Source organism: Oncorhynchus nerka, linkage group LG9b, assembly GCF_034236695.1.
Source record: "Oncorhynchus nerka isolate Pitt River linkage group LG9b, Oner_Uvic_2.0, whole genome shotgun sequence".
NCBI classification, from domain to species: Eukaryota; Metazoa; Chordata; class Actinopteri; order Salmoniformes; family Salmonidae; genus Oncorhynchus; species Oncorhynchus nerka.
Genome location: NC_088424.1, coordinates 22,127,557 through 22,142,082, shown reverse-complemented (window position 1 = coordinate 22,142,082; position 14,526 = coordinate 22,127,557). Strand labels below are relative to the sequence as shown.

Sequence of the window (14,526 nt, the reverse complement as noted above, 5' to 3'; positions counted from 1 at the left end):
AGGATGGTCAAAAACAGTAGAGAGCTAACAACAACCAGACTACTTCCTGTTTTGTCTCCTGCGGCAGCGAAAAACTTGCGTAGAAAAATCTCTACCTGATTACTACTAGAAACACTACTACTGTTTTCCTACTGAACACTACTTGTGTATCTTGAGTAGTGCATAAACTACACAATCCCTACAAGTCTTTACATTGTCACTACTGTAACTCATGCAAGCAGTCAAATTTAATTCAAAAAAACAGATACTAAACACACCTCATGGAACAGCAGGAACTGTGAAACACAAACATTGGCACAGACACATGCATACAAACACATGATAACATACACACTATACACACACATATTTTGTGTTGTAGATATGTGGTAGTAGAGTAGGGTCCTGAGGGTACACACTTATGTTGTGAAATCTGCTGTGAATGTATTATATATTTTTTTTTGAAATGTGTAACTGCCTTCATTTTGCCCCACAAAGAGTAGCTGTTTTCTTGGCAGCAGCTAAAGGGGATCCATAATCAATTCAAATACTGCACAAATAGGTTTTGTGTAGTAATTCAGTAGTACTTTTTCATGAGGGGGGGGGGGGGGGGGGTAAATTGAGCCACCCTTGGTTTCTAGGAAACCATACACAAAATGAATAATTTGACCAAATATTTAGGAAGAGATCATAATTTTATGAAGTCTGAAGAAAGAAACCACATGGAAAAAGTGGTAATCAAGTCTAAAAAAAAATGATTTTCACCAAGTCAACTGAATGTATTGTGTTAGAGGTTTCATGATACTTGTATCTAAACCAAACATTTTCATTCTATACATCAGTTGGGATCTCTATAAGCTTCAATATGAGGTCCATCCTTGTAACTGTGTGGGCTGATATAGCGCTAGGAATATGGGACCAAATACTAAACCTTTGACTACTTTAATACTCATAAGTGAATTTGTCCCAATACTTTTGGTCCCCTAAAATGGGGAGACTATGTACAAAACGTGCAGTAGTTTCTAAACAGTTCACCCAATGTGGATGTAAATACCCTCAAATTAAAGCTAACAGTCTGCACATTAACCTCAAAGTAAATGTATCATTTAAAATCCAAAGTGCTGGAGTACAGATCCAAAACAACAAAAAAGGTGACACTGTCCCAATACACTGTACCAATACTCACTGTATCTGGAAAGGCATTATCCTAAATAACATGCAAAGACTACTCCTTTAAAAGCACTGTGATGCATTGTACTTGCACATTTCAAGGAAACAATATTTCATAGCAATATCGCTTTCTGTCTTTCTAAATATTCTCAGGGTGTTAGAGAGCAAACAGCATCTAACAATTCCCAAACCTCTCAATGTACTGATAGCCATACCATTTGTTGACAATTTGTTTGATCGTGAGATAAATCTATATACATGTACAGGAAACTGCCAAAATAATGGAAACACTTGAATAAATGAGGGTCCTGGCGACTCTGTTATCACGTGGGGTGCATTTTCCTGGCATGGTTTAGGTCCACTCAACCCAAGGTAAACGCCAATAAATAGTGATTACCTTCAACCTGTGGTGAATCATTTCTATCCTGATAGGAGTGGATGACAATGCCCCCATCCACAGGGTACAAGTGGTTACTGAATGATTTGATGAGTATGAAAACGATGTAAACCATATGCCATGGCCGTCTCAATCAAGATCTGAACCCAATTGAACACTTATGGGAGATTCTGGAGCGCCGCCTGAGACCGTTTTCCAAAACCATCAACAAAACACCAAATTATGGAATTTCTCATGGAAGAATGGTGTCACATACATCCAATAGAGTTCCAGACACTTGTAGAATCGATGCCAAGGCGCATTGAAACTGGTGGCTCGTGGTGGCGTTTCCATTATTTTGGCAGTTACCTTAGGCAGGTTAAACAATTTTGCCATTCTTATTTGGATCATGAGGCAAGACAAAAATATGTCCTTATTTACAAATAATATAATTATGTTTCTTTTAAACTGTTCACCTTTTCCCTAAACAGTTCACATGCAGTATCTCCATAAGATTCACTATCTGCTGGGCATTTCACATAGAGAAACACACAGAGAGGCGAGACCATACCAACAGCAGAAGATCTCCTTGAAGGTTTTCCTCATCTCCTGGCTCCTGAAGGCGTAGATCAGCGGGTCAATGACAGAGTTACACATGATGAGGATGAGGTACATGTTAAAGTGGGTCATGAAGCACACGCAGTAGGGGTTCCTAGGGCAGGAGATCATGAGGATGAGGTGGAGGAAGAAAGGAGCCCAGCACACTATGAACACCCCCAAGAGAATGGTGAGGGTGATGGCCCCCTTCATGTTGGCTGCCTGCCAGATGGGGCCGTTTCCCGGCAGAACGGCGATCCTCTTCATGTGCAGACGCGCCAGCATGAACATGTGGACGTACAGCGAGGCCATGAGCACCAGCATGCTAAAGAACATGATGATGAGGCAGATGAGGACGGTAGTGCTCTCAGAGTAGACGATGAAGAGGACGCCCGACACGGTGCAGAAGGTCCAGATGCTGGTGATGATGGCGGCGGCCCGGCGCGTGGTCATGATGTTGTGGTAGCGCAGCGCGTAGAAGATGGTCACGTAACGGTCCACGGCGATGGCCAGCAGGCTCCAGATAGACGCCAGCAGGGAACTACAGATCATGGAGTCAAACACGTTGTCCATGCTCTTGATCACGCCGCCACCAATCCCCAGATTTCCGTCAGTGATCATTGCCATAACAATGGTCTCGGTGGCATTGGAGACGCTGACCAGCATGTCGGCCATGGCCAGGGAACAGATGAAGAAGTACATGGGAGAGTGCAGATTCTTGTTCTTAATGATGGCGGCGATGACCAGGATGTTCTCCAGCAGGCTGACGATGCCCAGCGTGAGGAAGACCTCGGTGGAGATTAGCAGCTGCTCGTAACACCCAGACGAACCATGGTGTCTCTCCGCTCCGGCTTGGTGCTGTTGATGGCTTAGAGGCGGAGCTCCAGAGCTGTGGTTCCATAGGTGAAATGATCCATGGTGATGCTGGTGTGTGGCATTCATTGTTTTTGTAGGAACTCTTCAGTCAGTACTCTTCAGTTTACTTCTTTCTTCATTATTCCCTTAATCCGTCTAGAGGGTTTCTGTGCCTAATGAGGAGCTGCTTACTTCAAGCTCCAGCTTTGAATGCCATGCAGACACTGGGCAGTGAAGTAAAGTCTGAAACACTGGGAGGAAGTTCGATACGTGACCACAGGCGCCCGTCTGACTACTTCTGGCACTGACTCTACAGGCAGGAAAGCCTTATCATCCTTTGGTCTCACACTGCCATCTATTTACCACAGCTTCAGCCAGAGAGGTCTCTGAGAAAGAGAGCGCGGAGAGAGCAGGGAAAGAGAGAGAGTGAGAGAGAGAGAGGTGGACACGAGAGGGGAGAGAAGAAGAGAAACAGACAGAGACAGGGAGAGAGGCAGAAATTGTGAAAAATAGATGGAGAGGTTGACTGAGGGTGTGTGTCTGTGAGTGAGTCCCGAGAATTTGAGTCACTAACTGAAAGAAAAGGTATTAAAGCACAGATAGCCAGCCAGGGCTTCACTTAACAGAATCATTCTCACTTTTCGTATAGACACCCCTCAGCACTCTCATCCCTGACTCCTCCCCGTCTCTCAGCCAATGGGGGAGTGCTTACAAGGGTGGGAATCACATCTGGAGTGTGTTCTTGGTCTGAGAGAGGTATGAATAGCCCTGCTGCACCTCACTTCAGCACATACAGATTGATTAAATTGGCACATGCTACAAGGACAATCTAATTGATGGTTTTATTAATGTCAGAAATGTGAGTCTTGATCGAGGTCTTTTGAAAAGCATTCACAGGGATGATTTACGTAAGTGTATCAATAACATTTAGGAACTGTATCCTATCTACCACTATGTTTCAAGCAATCAGATCTACTGGACATGCTCTGTAGCCTTGTCATTCATCCCCAGCTGCTGAATACATTGCAACCTCCCCATTTTGTCCTAAAATTAATCACACCTGCGTCGTCCAACGAAGAGAGTTCCTTTTGCATCCCTTTGATATTTTAAGTAGAAATTGTGCTCCAATTTAACATTTTAAAACTCTATATTAAATGACGTGCCCTTTAATATAGACCACATGGAGAGAAGGCTTGCTGAAGTGTCAAGTGTCACTCCTATGAAGATTCCAATCCACTTAATCAGAACATTTCACCATCATTGCCAAGCACTAGTTATTTTGTTGCTTTGACAAAGCCATTTCTGAAGAGTATTACTTATTTAATGTGATTAGTGATTCATTTACGTACTGTATGTCCCTCATTTCAATGTGAACACTGTTACTTGAACTGAACTCTCACTTTAATCTGGTGAAGCGATTCATTTTTAAATATTTCAATAGAAACAATGACCATTTAATCATAGTGTAAAAGTAGATGTGCTGGTTCTACTGTTTTTGGCCATTTTCTGGTGTTTTGTCATGGAAAACTGAGCTGGTCGAGCACAACACATCAATCCTGTTACCCATAGATAGACGGGCTAGAAATGTTTTAGCAATTCCATTTGTTTGTTTTTGCATTCAATTGCCACTCCCTGTTGCACACAAGCTTCTATTCCCCCTGTCATGAGAGGATTTATGATTAAATCGTCAACCCTGTTACTTCATTTGGCACTTACTAGAGTCATGTTTTTATTTAACCTTGAGATGGGAAGACGTGTTTTTATTTAACCTTGAGATGGGAAGACGTGTTTTTATTTAACCATGAGATGGGAAGACGTGTTTTTATTTAACCTTGAGATGGGAAGACGTGTTTTTTTATGTTCATAATGAACATGTGCTCTTTATGACAGAATGTTTAAATGAGGTATTTCATCCTCTAGTGGATAGTCTTTTCTTTTTACACTTCTCAAATAGCACCGAATTGGTGGAACTGTCGAAGCCTCCCAGGGCTTTAGGCTAGCTTCCTAGCCTATTGATCACACCTCTAGGTGTTTGAAAAACACACACACAAATACATACACCAGCTTAGGACAGGACATAATCGACATCACCCCATCCCCTGGGCTGAAAAGAAGCAGAAGTTAAATAAAAAAATATTAGATAAGTAATTAGAAGGTAGTATGCAAAGTAATAAACTGATATGTACACAATAGGATATACAGTATAGATTATGAATGTGCTATGTCAAGTATGACTGTATTTACAAATAAAGTGGATAGTCATGGTCGCGCAGTTAAATAGTATATGATAGAAGAGCAGCATCGGAAATATTGTGTGTTGAATAAGCCATCAATTGACCTAAAACCCAGTGTAAGTCAGGACTACTTAGCCTCATTCAGGGAGCTCAGAAGGCTAAACGGAAGGTCTCTCAAAAGGTATGTCACGCGCTAACACGTATCAAAAAGGCTCAATTGGCTCATGTCCACACTTTCATCAGTAGGCATCTATACAGATCAAATGGATGTGCAAATGATTTTATCCCCAAGTGGTCATGTCATCAAGGATATTAGAATATACAAGGCAGACTGATCAGATAAATATTAGATGAATATTGAGTCATTGTTACAGGCTATTCTCAATGCCATCAAAGCATGGTCTGGAATGTTTTTTGAAAAGCTGAAGCTGTGACGATTGTCGTTGGTGGAATTAGACCAAAATGCAGCGTGCGGTAGGTTAATCATATTCTTTAATGAAAACCAGAAAAACAAGAGAGAACCAACGAAACGTACAGCCTTGTAGGGCTCAACAGCAACAACAGAAGGACAAGATCCCACAACATAGGCGGGAAAAAAAGGCTACCTAAGTATGATTCCCAATCAGAGACAACGATAGACAGCTGCCTCTGATTGGGAACCACACTCGGCCAAACACAAAGAAATACAACACATAGAATGCCCACCCAAATCACACCCTGACCAAACCAAATAGACATAAACAGGCTCTAAGGTCAGGGCGTGACAGAACCGAACCACAAAATAATCACTTTGGCTAATAATGTGCGTTCTATCCATCCTTTTGTCTCGGAGAATGAATCTGCCACTGTCTCACACTGGCATTGGCTTGACTGATTAGCCAATGGTCAGTACAGACAGAGAGGGCCAAATCAGATAAGTCCTTTGTCAGTCAGCACCCTGTGGAACAGTCACACTATTGGAGGATAGATCCACTCCAAGTGACAGTGAGCAAATCAATGAATTAGCTTGTCAGCTACTGTCTGTAAATGAGCCAATGAAGCTTAAGTTGTTCCAAAAGCTTGTGTCATCACAATAACTATTTGTACTTATTAGGTGAAATCTTTTCTAGTTTTTCTAAATATATTTTTTGACTGAGATTCCTTTAAATATAATTTGCTGATCTTCTTACAAATCAAAAATACTGTCGTCAAAAGCATACTTATCTTTATTCGATTTCTACACAACTCTGGAGTACACTACCATACTTTTCATAGTTGTCCCCATGTGTACTATTGAACTTATGGATCCACCGTTATGGCTGTGTTTACACAGGCAGCCCAATTCTTCACATTGCAATCTTCCATCCTCACTCCTCAACAACAAAAGGAGGTGGGAGGGTTTGGTGCTGATCTGATATAGTATGTCATACTTGAATTTATCCAGGAATCTCAAGGTTAGCTTATTAACACATCACATTCTTTCAAACCGTCATTCAGTGTTTTGCTGACAGCTTTGTAACAACTTTCGATCACACTCGCGGTACTCTGACATCACCTCAAAGGATCCAGACAGCATGGTAATAGAAAAAAATAGTCACATTTAATGTGGCCTTAACATTTCTTGGCACAAAATTATAAATATTAACCACAAATCAGATGTACTGTGTCTTGGTCCTAAAATACTTCAAGAATCAATGTGAGTTTGTGAGAACATGTTGCAAACAGTCAATTGTTGTAGGGGTCAGGTTGGTTTTCAGTATTCCCTAACTGTAACAGGATGTACTAGACGTCGTCCACCTTAAGTGGGTTTTAAATAGAGAGGATGGCTTCAGGTACACCCACAATCACTTGGTTACAAATTGTACATATTTTGTCAAATGTATGTCTTTTTCAGGGATAGCTTGGGTTAAAGCAAAACAACATTTCTGACTCAGGCCATTAGCACGAAAATTCTGGAAAGTTGCCATGGCTGCATTGCAGTTTGGGCAGTTGACATCTTTGCAAGAATCTGTTAAACAATCAACAGGTTGATCATTTCAGAGGTTTCCTATAATCCATCAGCAACAACCATTCATTCATGTACAGTACATAGAAATATCCCTCTTTACAATCCTTGTTTTTTCTCTGTTATTTCTCATTCATGCTTTGTCTCTGCTTTGTTTTGATTTAGGTGGAGTTGGTTTCTGTGTCCTGGGACCAGCTGGTGAAAGAAATGGGCTGTCCTTTCTCTTGTGTGCTCATGAACAAGGCAAAATTAGAAGTTGTACATGGCTGCAGCAGCTATGGTAATATATGGATATGACTAAATAAATGGTGGTGAAAGAATAGCTTTTTCAAAGGGTTTTATTGGTCTAACCTTTATTACCTGGAGGCCACTTGGTTATCACTCTTTTTTCAAGAGAGACCTGATGAGACTTATCATTTGATGGGGAAATAAACCACCAAATCTTCAAGTGATTTTTGTTTGTGTGTCTTGTATGCAGATAACACCTGTTACGAACCCCTTTGGCCCTGCAGTCTAGGGGGGGGATGGAAACGAGACCCGTAACATATCTGAGGGGGGCTGAGCTGGACCCAAGGAAAGAACTAATAAATATCCCCCCAAAAAAACCTAAGCTAGTCTAGCCTGCTTCGTGAACAGCTAGCTGACTAACCGATAAAATACAGTGGGTGGGCCTCACAGTTCTAACTAGGGTACTTAGACAAAGTTTTCCTACGGGTAACGTATGGCCATGGGCAACTTGGCTTTGTGTCCCCTTTTCCCACCAACAAACAAACAGTCATACACCACAACAATACATACTCACATAATAACGGACAAATGTGACATGTAGGGGCAAAAACAAAAGAGAGATAGCTCCAGAGCCAACTGATTGGGTTTCTTTTAAACCAAGGGAAAGGGGATGTGATTGGGTAAGGGAAAAGGAGTAGGTGCGTCTTCAGATTGGCAACTGATTGGCGACTGATTGGCAACTGATGACTGCCACCTGTGACTAGGGCAGAAGGAGAGAAATCAAATACACACAGGATACTTGTATCCGTAACAACGCCCTTCTCAGATTAGAATCTAGAAAATGTACTAACATTCCAAGTGTTAGATTGATTGATTAATTTAATTTCAGTGTCATACACCAATTGGTGCCAAGCCCACATGTGCTTATAAGACACTATTTCTTGAAGTACGATGTGCACAAAACACAAAACGACATTTTTTTATTTATTTATTTATTTCACCTTTATTTAACCAGGTAAGCAAGTTGAGAACAAGTTCTCATTTACAATTGCGACCTGGCCAAGATAAAGCAAAGCAGTTCGACACATACAACGACACAGAGTTACACATGGAGTAAAACAAACATACAGTCAATAATACAGTAAAAAAAAAAAAAAAAAAAGTCTATATACAATGTGAGCAAATTAGGTGAGAAGGGAGGTAAAGGCAAAAAAGGCCATGGTGGCAAAGTAAATACAATATAGCAAGTAAAACACTGGAATGGTAGTTTTGCAATGGAAGAATGTGCAAAGTAGAAATAAAAATAATGGGGTGCAAAGGAGCAAAATAAATAAATTAATTAAATACAGTTGGGAAAGAGGTAGTTGTTTGGGCTAAATTATAGGTGGGCTATGTACAGGTGCAGTAATCTGTAAGATGCTCTGACAGTTGGTGCTTAAAGCTAGTGAGGGAGATAAGTGTTTCCAATTTAAGAGATTTTTGTAGTTCGTTCCAGTCATTGGCAGCAGAGAACTGGAAGGAGAGGCGGCCAAAGAAATAATTGGTTTTGGGGGTGACTAGAGAGATATACCTGCTGGAGCGTGTGCTACAGGTGGGAGATGCTATGGTGACCAGCGAGCTGAGATAAGGGGGGACTTTACCTAGCAGGGTCTTGTAGATGACATGGAGCCAGTGGGTTTGGCGACGAGTATGAAGCGAGGGCCAGCCAACGAGAGCGTACAGGTCGCAATGGTGGGTAGTATATGGGGCTTTGGTGACAAAACGGATTGCACTGTGATAGACTGCATCCAATTTGTTGAGTAGGGTATTGGAGGCTATTTTGTAAATGACATCGCCAAAGTCGAGGATTGGTAGGATGGTCAATTTTACAAGGGTATGTTTGGCAGCATGAGTGAAGGATGCTTTGTTGCGAAATAGGAAGCCAATTCTAGATTTAACTTTGGATTGGAGATGTCTGATATGGGTCTGGAAGGAGAGTTTACAGTCTAACCAGACACCTAAGTATTTGTAGTTGTCCACGTATTCTAAGTCAGAGCCGTCCAGAGTAGTGATGTTGGACAGGCGGGTAGGTGCAGGTAGCGATCGGTTGAAGAGCATGCATTTAGTTTTACTTGTATTTAAGAGCAATTGGAGGCCACGGAAGGAGAGTTGTATGGCATTGAAGCTTGCCTGGAGGGTTGTTAACACAGTGTCCAAAGAAGGACCGGAAGTATACAGAATGGTGTCGTCTGCGTAGAGGTGGATCAATTTTGCAATTAACACGCATACATAATATGGAAGCCTACATAATGATCATGGCAAGTACAGCTACCATTTTGTAACATTATACAAACAATACATTTCTACTTCTCCCCAGGCTTTGAACATAAATTGAGCAATATCAAATACGCTCTGTGTAAAGGGGATTTTCAGGTGAACAAAATAGAAGATCAGTTGCGGATATAGTCAATCAAAAATCAAACTGGTTTAATATAAATTTGCAAACAGGGAACACAGTATCTGCACAGGAGCAGAGAATAATGTCTTACTTGACCTTATATCCTAATTCCACAGCACCAGAAAGTCAAAACAAATTTGTCAGCTGCTAAAGAATCACAGTGTTTCACAGAATACAACAACAATCACTGCCCTTAGTCCTTGGACCTCCAGACCTCCTTGCGGCCCTATCAACAGATACGAGTTTAACAAACAGCATTGAATCTAGTGTCCATCAACCCGCACAACCAGAACACTGGAAATCACAGAAAGAGAAAACATATTGTGTTAATCACTCTAAAATGAATAAGAACTTTAATCATCTTAAATATTCTCCATTACAGTCCCCCGTTTTGGTCGTTCGACATATCCATCAAAAGTGATATGTCAATGGCCAATCAGTATCTCAATGCATTTTTAAGTTTAAGATTATTACAAATTTCACAGTGTGTAGACCCCCACAATCAACCTGCAGTTCCAAAAATAATTATTCAGATATGCTACAGTTCAGAACTCACAGACGTACAGTAGAAGCCATTGATGATGTCCAGGATATTGTATTTCCCAACCAGACAAGCTTTAGTCTGAGCTGTCACCACCATCACCTGCTGTACATTCAGCCTCATCAGATTGTCCCAAGCACCAACAGCATGAGAGAAGTTTAGTTGCTCCACATCTATCAAAGATCCACCACCATATTGTACATTAAGTATGGGGTTATTTTCTGCTTATGCATCCTTTTCACCCTTTTGCATCCCGTGTAGCTCAGTTGGTAGAGCATGGCACTTGTAATGCCAGGGTTGTGGGTTCGATCCCCATGGGGGACCAGTATAAGAAAAAGTATGAAAATGGATGCACTCACTACTGTATGTTGTTCTGAATAAGAGTGTCTGCTAAATGACTAAAATGTAATTATTTAGATGCCAAACTCACCATCAGTATGTATGGCCAAAAGCTCTATGTTCATGTCATCTGATCAGGACTGGCTCCAGGCAAAAGTGACATAGGCAGCCCCCAATACATATTCACAAATTGAGGGTGGGAACGATGTGGGGATTTCCACGTGGAGTAGAGAAATGACAACAAGTAGAGCACTGTCAGTGTAGCTACCTAGCATGCTAACCTTATTTAGCTAGCTAACCTTATCTATCTTATCTGTTGTTGTACACTGTATTCAAAAGATTAGACAGATATCTAGGCTATGGCTTGTTCTGAAGCTGGATTTGTCATAAGTATTGAGGGAAAACTTTGCCACAGATGGATAGGGGAAACCAGCATCTTTGACTTTGCCATCTATTGTTATCGTCAAAGTTTTGTCATGTTCCATAAATTGCAGGCACAAATCCGCAAAAGAAATAGAAAGAATAAGATGAAGCTCCTATAATATGGATAGCCTAACTATTGAACGGTTTTGGACTAGAGACAAGTTTTTCTACCTTGTAATGGACATAATGCAACCTTTAGTAGGCTGCTGGCAGGCTATTTTGGCTGAGCTACAGCAATGCCAAGTCAGCCCATACCAGTGTTGGGGAAGCTACTCTGAAAATATAGTTTACCAAGCTACCAATTTCTTCACACTGGAAGAAGATATTCTACACCAAAGCTAAAGTTAGAAAAGTAGTTCAGTATTTCACTAGATTCACTAGTTCACTACATCCAAACTACTAGATAATTACAATATCTAAATCTCAAGTGTCTTAGACTACAACTTGCGAGAACAGATCATTCCAGAATCAGATGTTACCAGAATGTGTAACTTTGGCTATTAAACACAAAAAGTGAGAATTAGGCACACAAAAAGTGTTTAAAGTGAGAATTAGGCAGGTATGATGAAGAAAAAGAATGTCAATTATTGCCTACTTCACCATATTTTATTTTATTTGTGAGAAGTAAGAAAATGTGTGAGTAGTTCCAGTTCACTAGCTATGCCGTAGCCTCGTTACGGGAAGCCTGAGGAAGTTCCATGGCAGAAATCAGCTAAAGAGGGGTCAGAACCTGGTGTAAATCAGTGGCACCTCACAAAACGTTAAACCAATCAAATGCGTTGCTTGGATGGAGTTCTAAAGGTGCTCACCAGATTGATGCTGCAGGAGCAACAGGGAGGACTAAACATGTCAACAAAACAAGCACTGGTAACAAAACATTTTAGAACGTTTGCAGCACGCTGGTTTTCACAGCAATTCCCTGTTATTTCGAGATGAGCAGCTAAAGCTGCAGCAAGAGGTGAGAAATGGTACACAATGCTGGCACTTCTCAATTAAAAAAATGTTGACGTTTCCGAAGTGATACTGTATTTGGCTGTAAAGGCTAGCATGAGGGACAAATAGCTAACCACAATGTTTGTTTTGAGAAGTTAGCTAATGTGAGGTTCTGTGTTATACACTATAGCCCGTTACCATATCATATGTGATGGAATACTATTTGCTGTTGGCTTTTTCAAGACTAGTCATTCAACTGAGACTGCTCTTCTCTGTATCACGGAGGCGCTCCGCACTGCTAAAGCTAACTCTCTCTCCTCTGCTCTCATCCTTCTAGACCTATCGGCTGCCTTCGATACTGTGAACCATCAGATCCTCCTCTCCACCCTCTCCGAGTTGGGCATCTCCGGCGCGGCCCACGCTTGGATTGCGTCCTACCTGACAGGTCGCTCCTACCAGGTGGCGTGGCGAGAATCTGTCTCCTCACCACGCGCTCTCACCACTGGCGTCCCCCAGGGCTCTGTTCTAGGCCCTCTCCTATTCTCGCTATACACCAAGTCACTTGGCTCTGTCATAACCTCACATGGTCTCTCCTATCATTGCTATGCAGACGACACACAATTAATCTTCTCCTTTCCCCCTTCTGATGACCAGGTGGCGAATCGCATCTCTGCATGTCTGGCAGACATATCAGTGTGGATGACGGATCACCACCTCAAGCTGAACCTCGGCAAGACGGAGCTGCTCTTCCTCCCGGGGAAGGACTGCCCATTCCATGATCTCGCCATCATGGTTGACAACTCCATTGTGTCCTCCTCCCAGAGCGCTAAGAACCTTGGCGTGATCCTGGACAACACCCTGTCGTTCTCAACTAACATCAAGGCGGTGGCCCGTTCTTGTAGGTTCATGCTCTACAACATCCGCAGAGTACGACCCTGCCTCACACAGGAAGCAGCGCAGGTCCTAATCCAGGCACTTGTCATCTCCCGTCTGGATTACTGCAACTCGCTGTTGGCTGGGCTCCCTGCCTGTGCCATTAAACCCCTACAACTCATCCAGAACGCCGCAGCCCGTCTGGTGTTCAACCTTCCCAAGTTCTCTCACGTCACCCCGCTCCTCCGCTCTCTCCACTGGCTTCCAGTTGAAGCTCGCATCCGCTACAAGACCATGGTGCTTGCCTACGGAGCTGTGAGGGGAACGGCACCTCAGTACCTCCAGGCTCTGATCAGGCCCTACACCCAAACAAGGGCACTGCGTTCATCCACCTCTGGCCTGCTTGCCTCCCTACCACTGAGGAAGTACAGTTCCCGCGCAGCCCAGTCAAAACTGTTCGCTGCTCTGGCCCCCCAATGGTGGAACAAACTCCCTCACGACGCCAGGACAGCGGAGTCAATCACCACCTTCCGGAGACACCTGAAACCCCACCTCTTTCAGGAATACCTAGGATAGGATAAAGTAATCCTTCTCAACCCCCCTTAAAAGATTTAGATGCACTATTGTAAAGTGGCTGTTCCACTGGATGTCTTAAGGTGAACGCACCAATTTGTAAGTCGCTCTGGATAAGAGCGTCTGCTAAATGACTTAAATGTAAATGTAAATGTAAATGCTTGTGTGGGTGTATGTGTTGTGCAACATAGTTGACTTGAGACATTGTTAACAGTTTCAGGGCCATGTGCCTTTCTCATGATGGAAAAATACAGAATAACATGAAGACAGGAACTGTGCAATGAGTTGGGGGGCACATTCAGAACGTAGTGCTGCAAGAACAAACGGTCTTTTGTTAGATAACAGGAGCCAGGTGCCTGATAACTGTATATTCTACACAACTACAACGACTGACCGCTGAAGCGCCCAGGGTGCTGGGCCCAGCTTGGGCGCCAACAATCAACGATAGGCTGGGTGAGTTTAAACCACGCCCAGTCTCTACTCTGACAGGCCGGCTCGGAAGCAGGAACTACCTCTGTCAGAGTATATTATAATAATTTTGTCAGGAACAAATCAGTTCTCTGTTTGCTCTGCGAGGTGGGACAGAGAGCCTTTATATACGAAAATTGCATTTACCACTTATTGCTTAGCTAATAAAAAATACATAGTATACAATCGGTGACTCAATGTCATATTTATCCTGATACCAGATTCGAATTGATGCAACCCTAACACTAATCTTGTAATATACCTAGGTATAACTAACTAACTAGCTACCAGCTAGTTCAATTTCTCTCATGATTATGAAGCCAACATTAAAAAAAAAAAAAAGCATATTATTGACCTTAAAGTTTAGCTGTGTTAGCCCAGTCGCTAGCTTATCCAGGGTCAGTGATGCGAGCAACCATGTACTGTCTATAGGAACTGCAATAATTTTGCTAGCAAAAATGATAAATTGAATGAAATTAAATCAAATGAACCTCGTAAAATGTTACCTGTAAAGCT

At 42.2% G+C, this 14,526-nt stretch overlaps 1 protein-coding gene and 1 non-coding gene across 2 annotated transcripts; one reads left to right on the top strand and one right to left on the bottom strand.

Annotated features, from left to right (window-relative positions):
• Positions 1–1,941: 1,941 nt before the first annotated feature.
• On the bottom strand, positions 1,942–3,147 carry LOC115113950 (melanocortin receptor 4-like). The gene has a single exon (XM_029641884.2). The coding sequence runs from the start codon at positions 3,062–3,064 to the stop codon at positions 2,045–2,047; it is 1,020 nt and encodes a 339-aa protein (XP_029497744.1). The 5' UTR covers positions 3,065–3,147; the 3' UTR covers positions 1,942–2,044.
• A 7,509-nt stretch (positions 3,148–10,656) lies between these two features.
• On the top strand, positions 10,657–10,726 carry trnat-ugu (transfer RNA threonine (anticodon UGU)). The gene has a single exon. It is a non-coding gene; the product is annotated as a tRNA-Thr (tRNA).
• Positions 10,727–14,526: the final 3,800 nt, after the last annotated feature.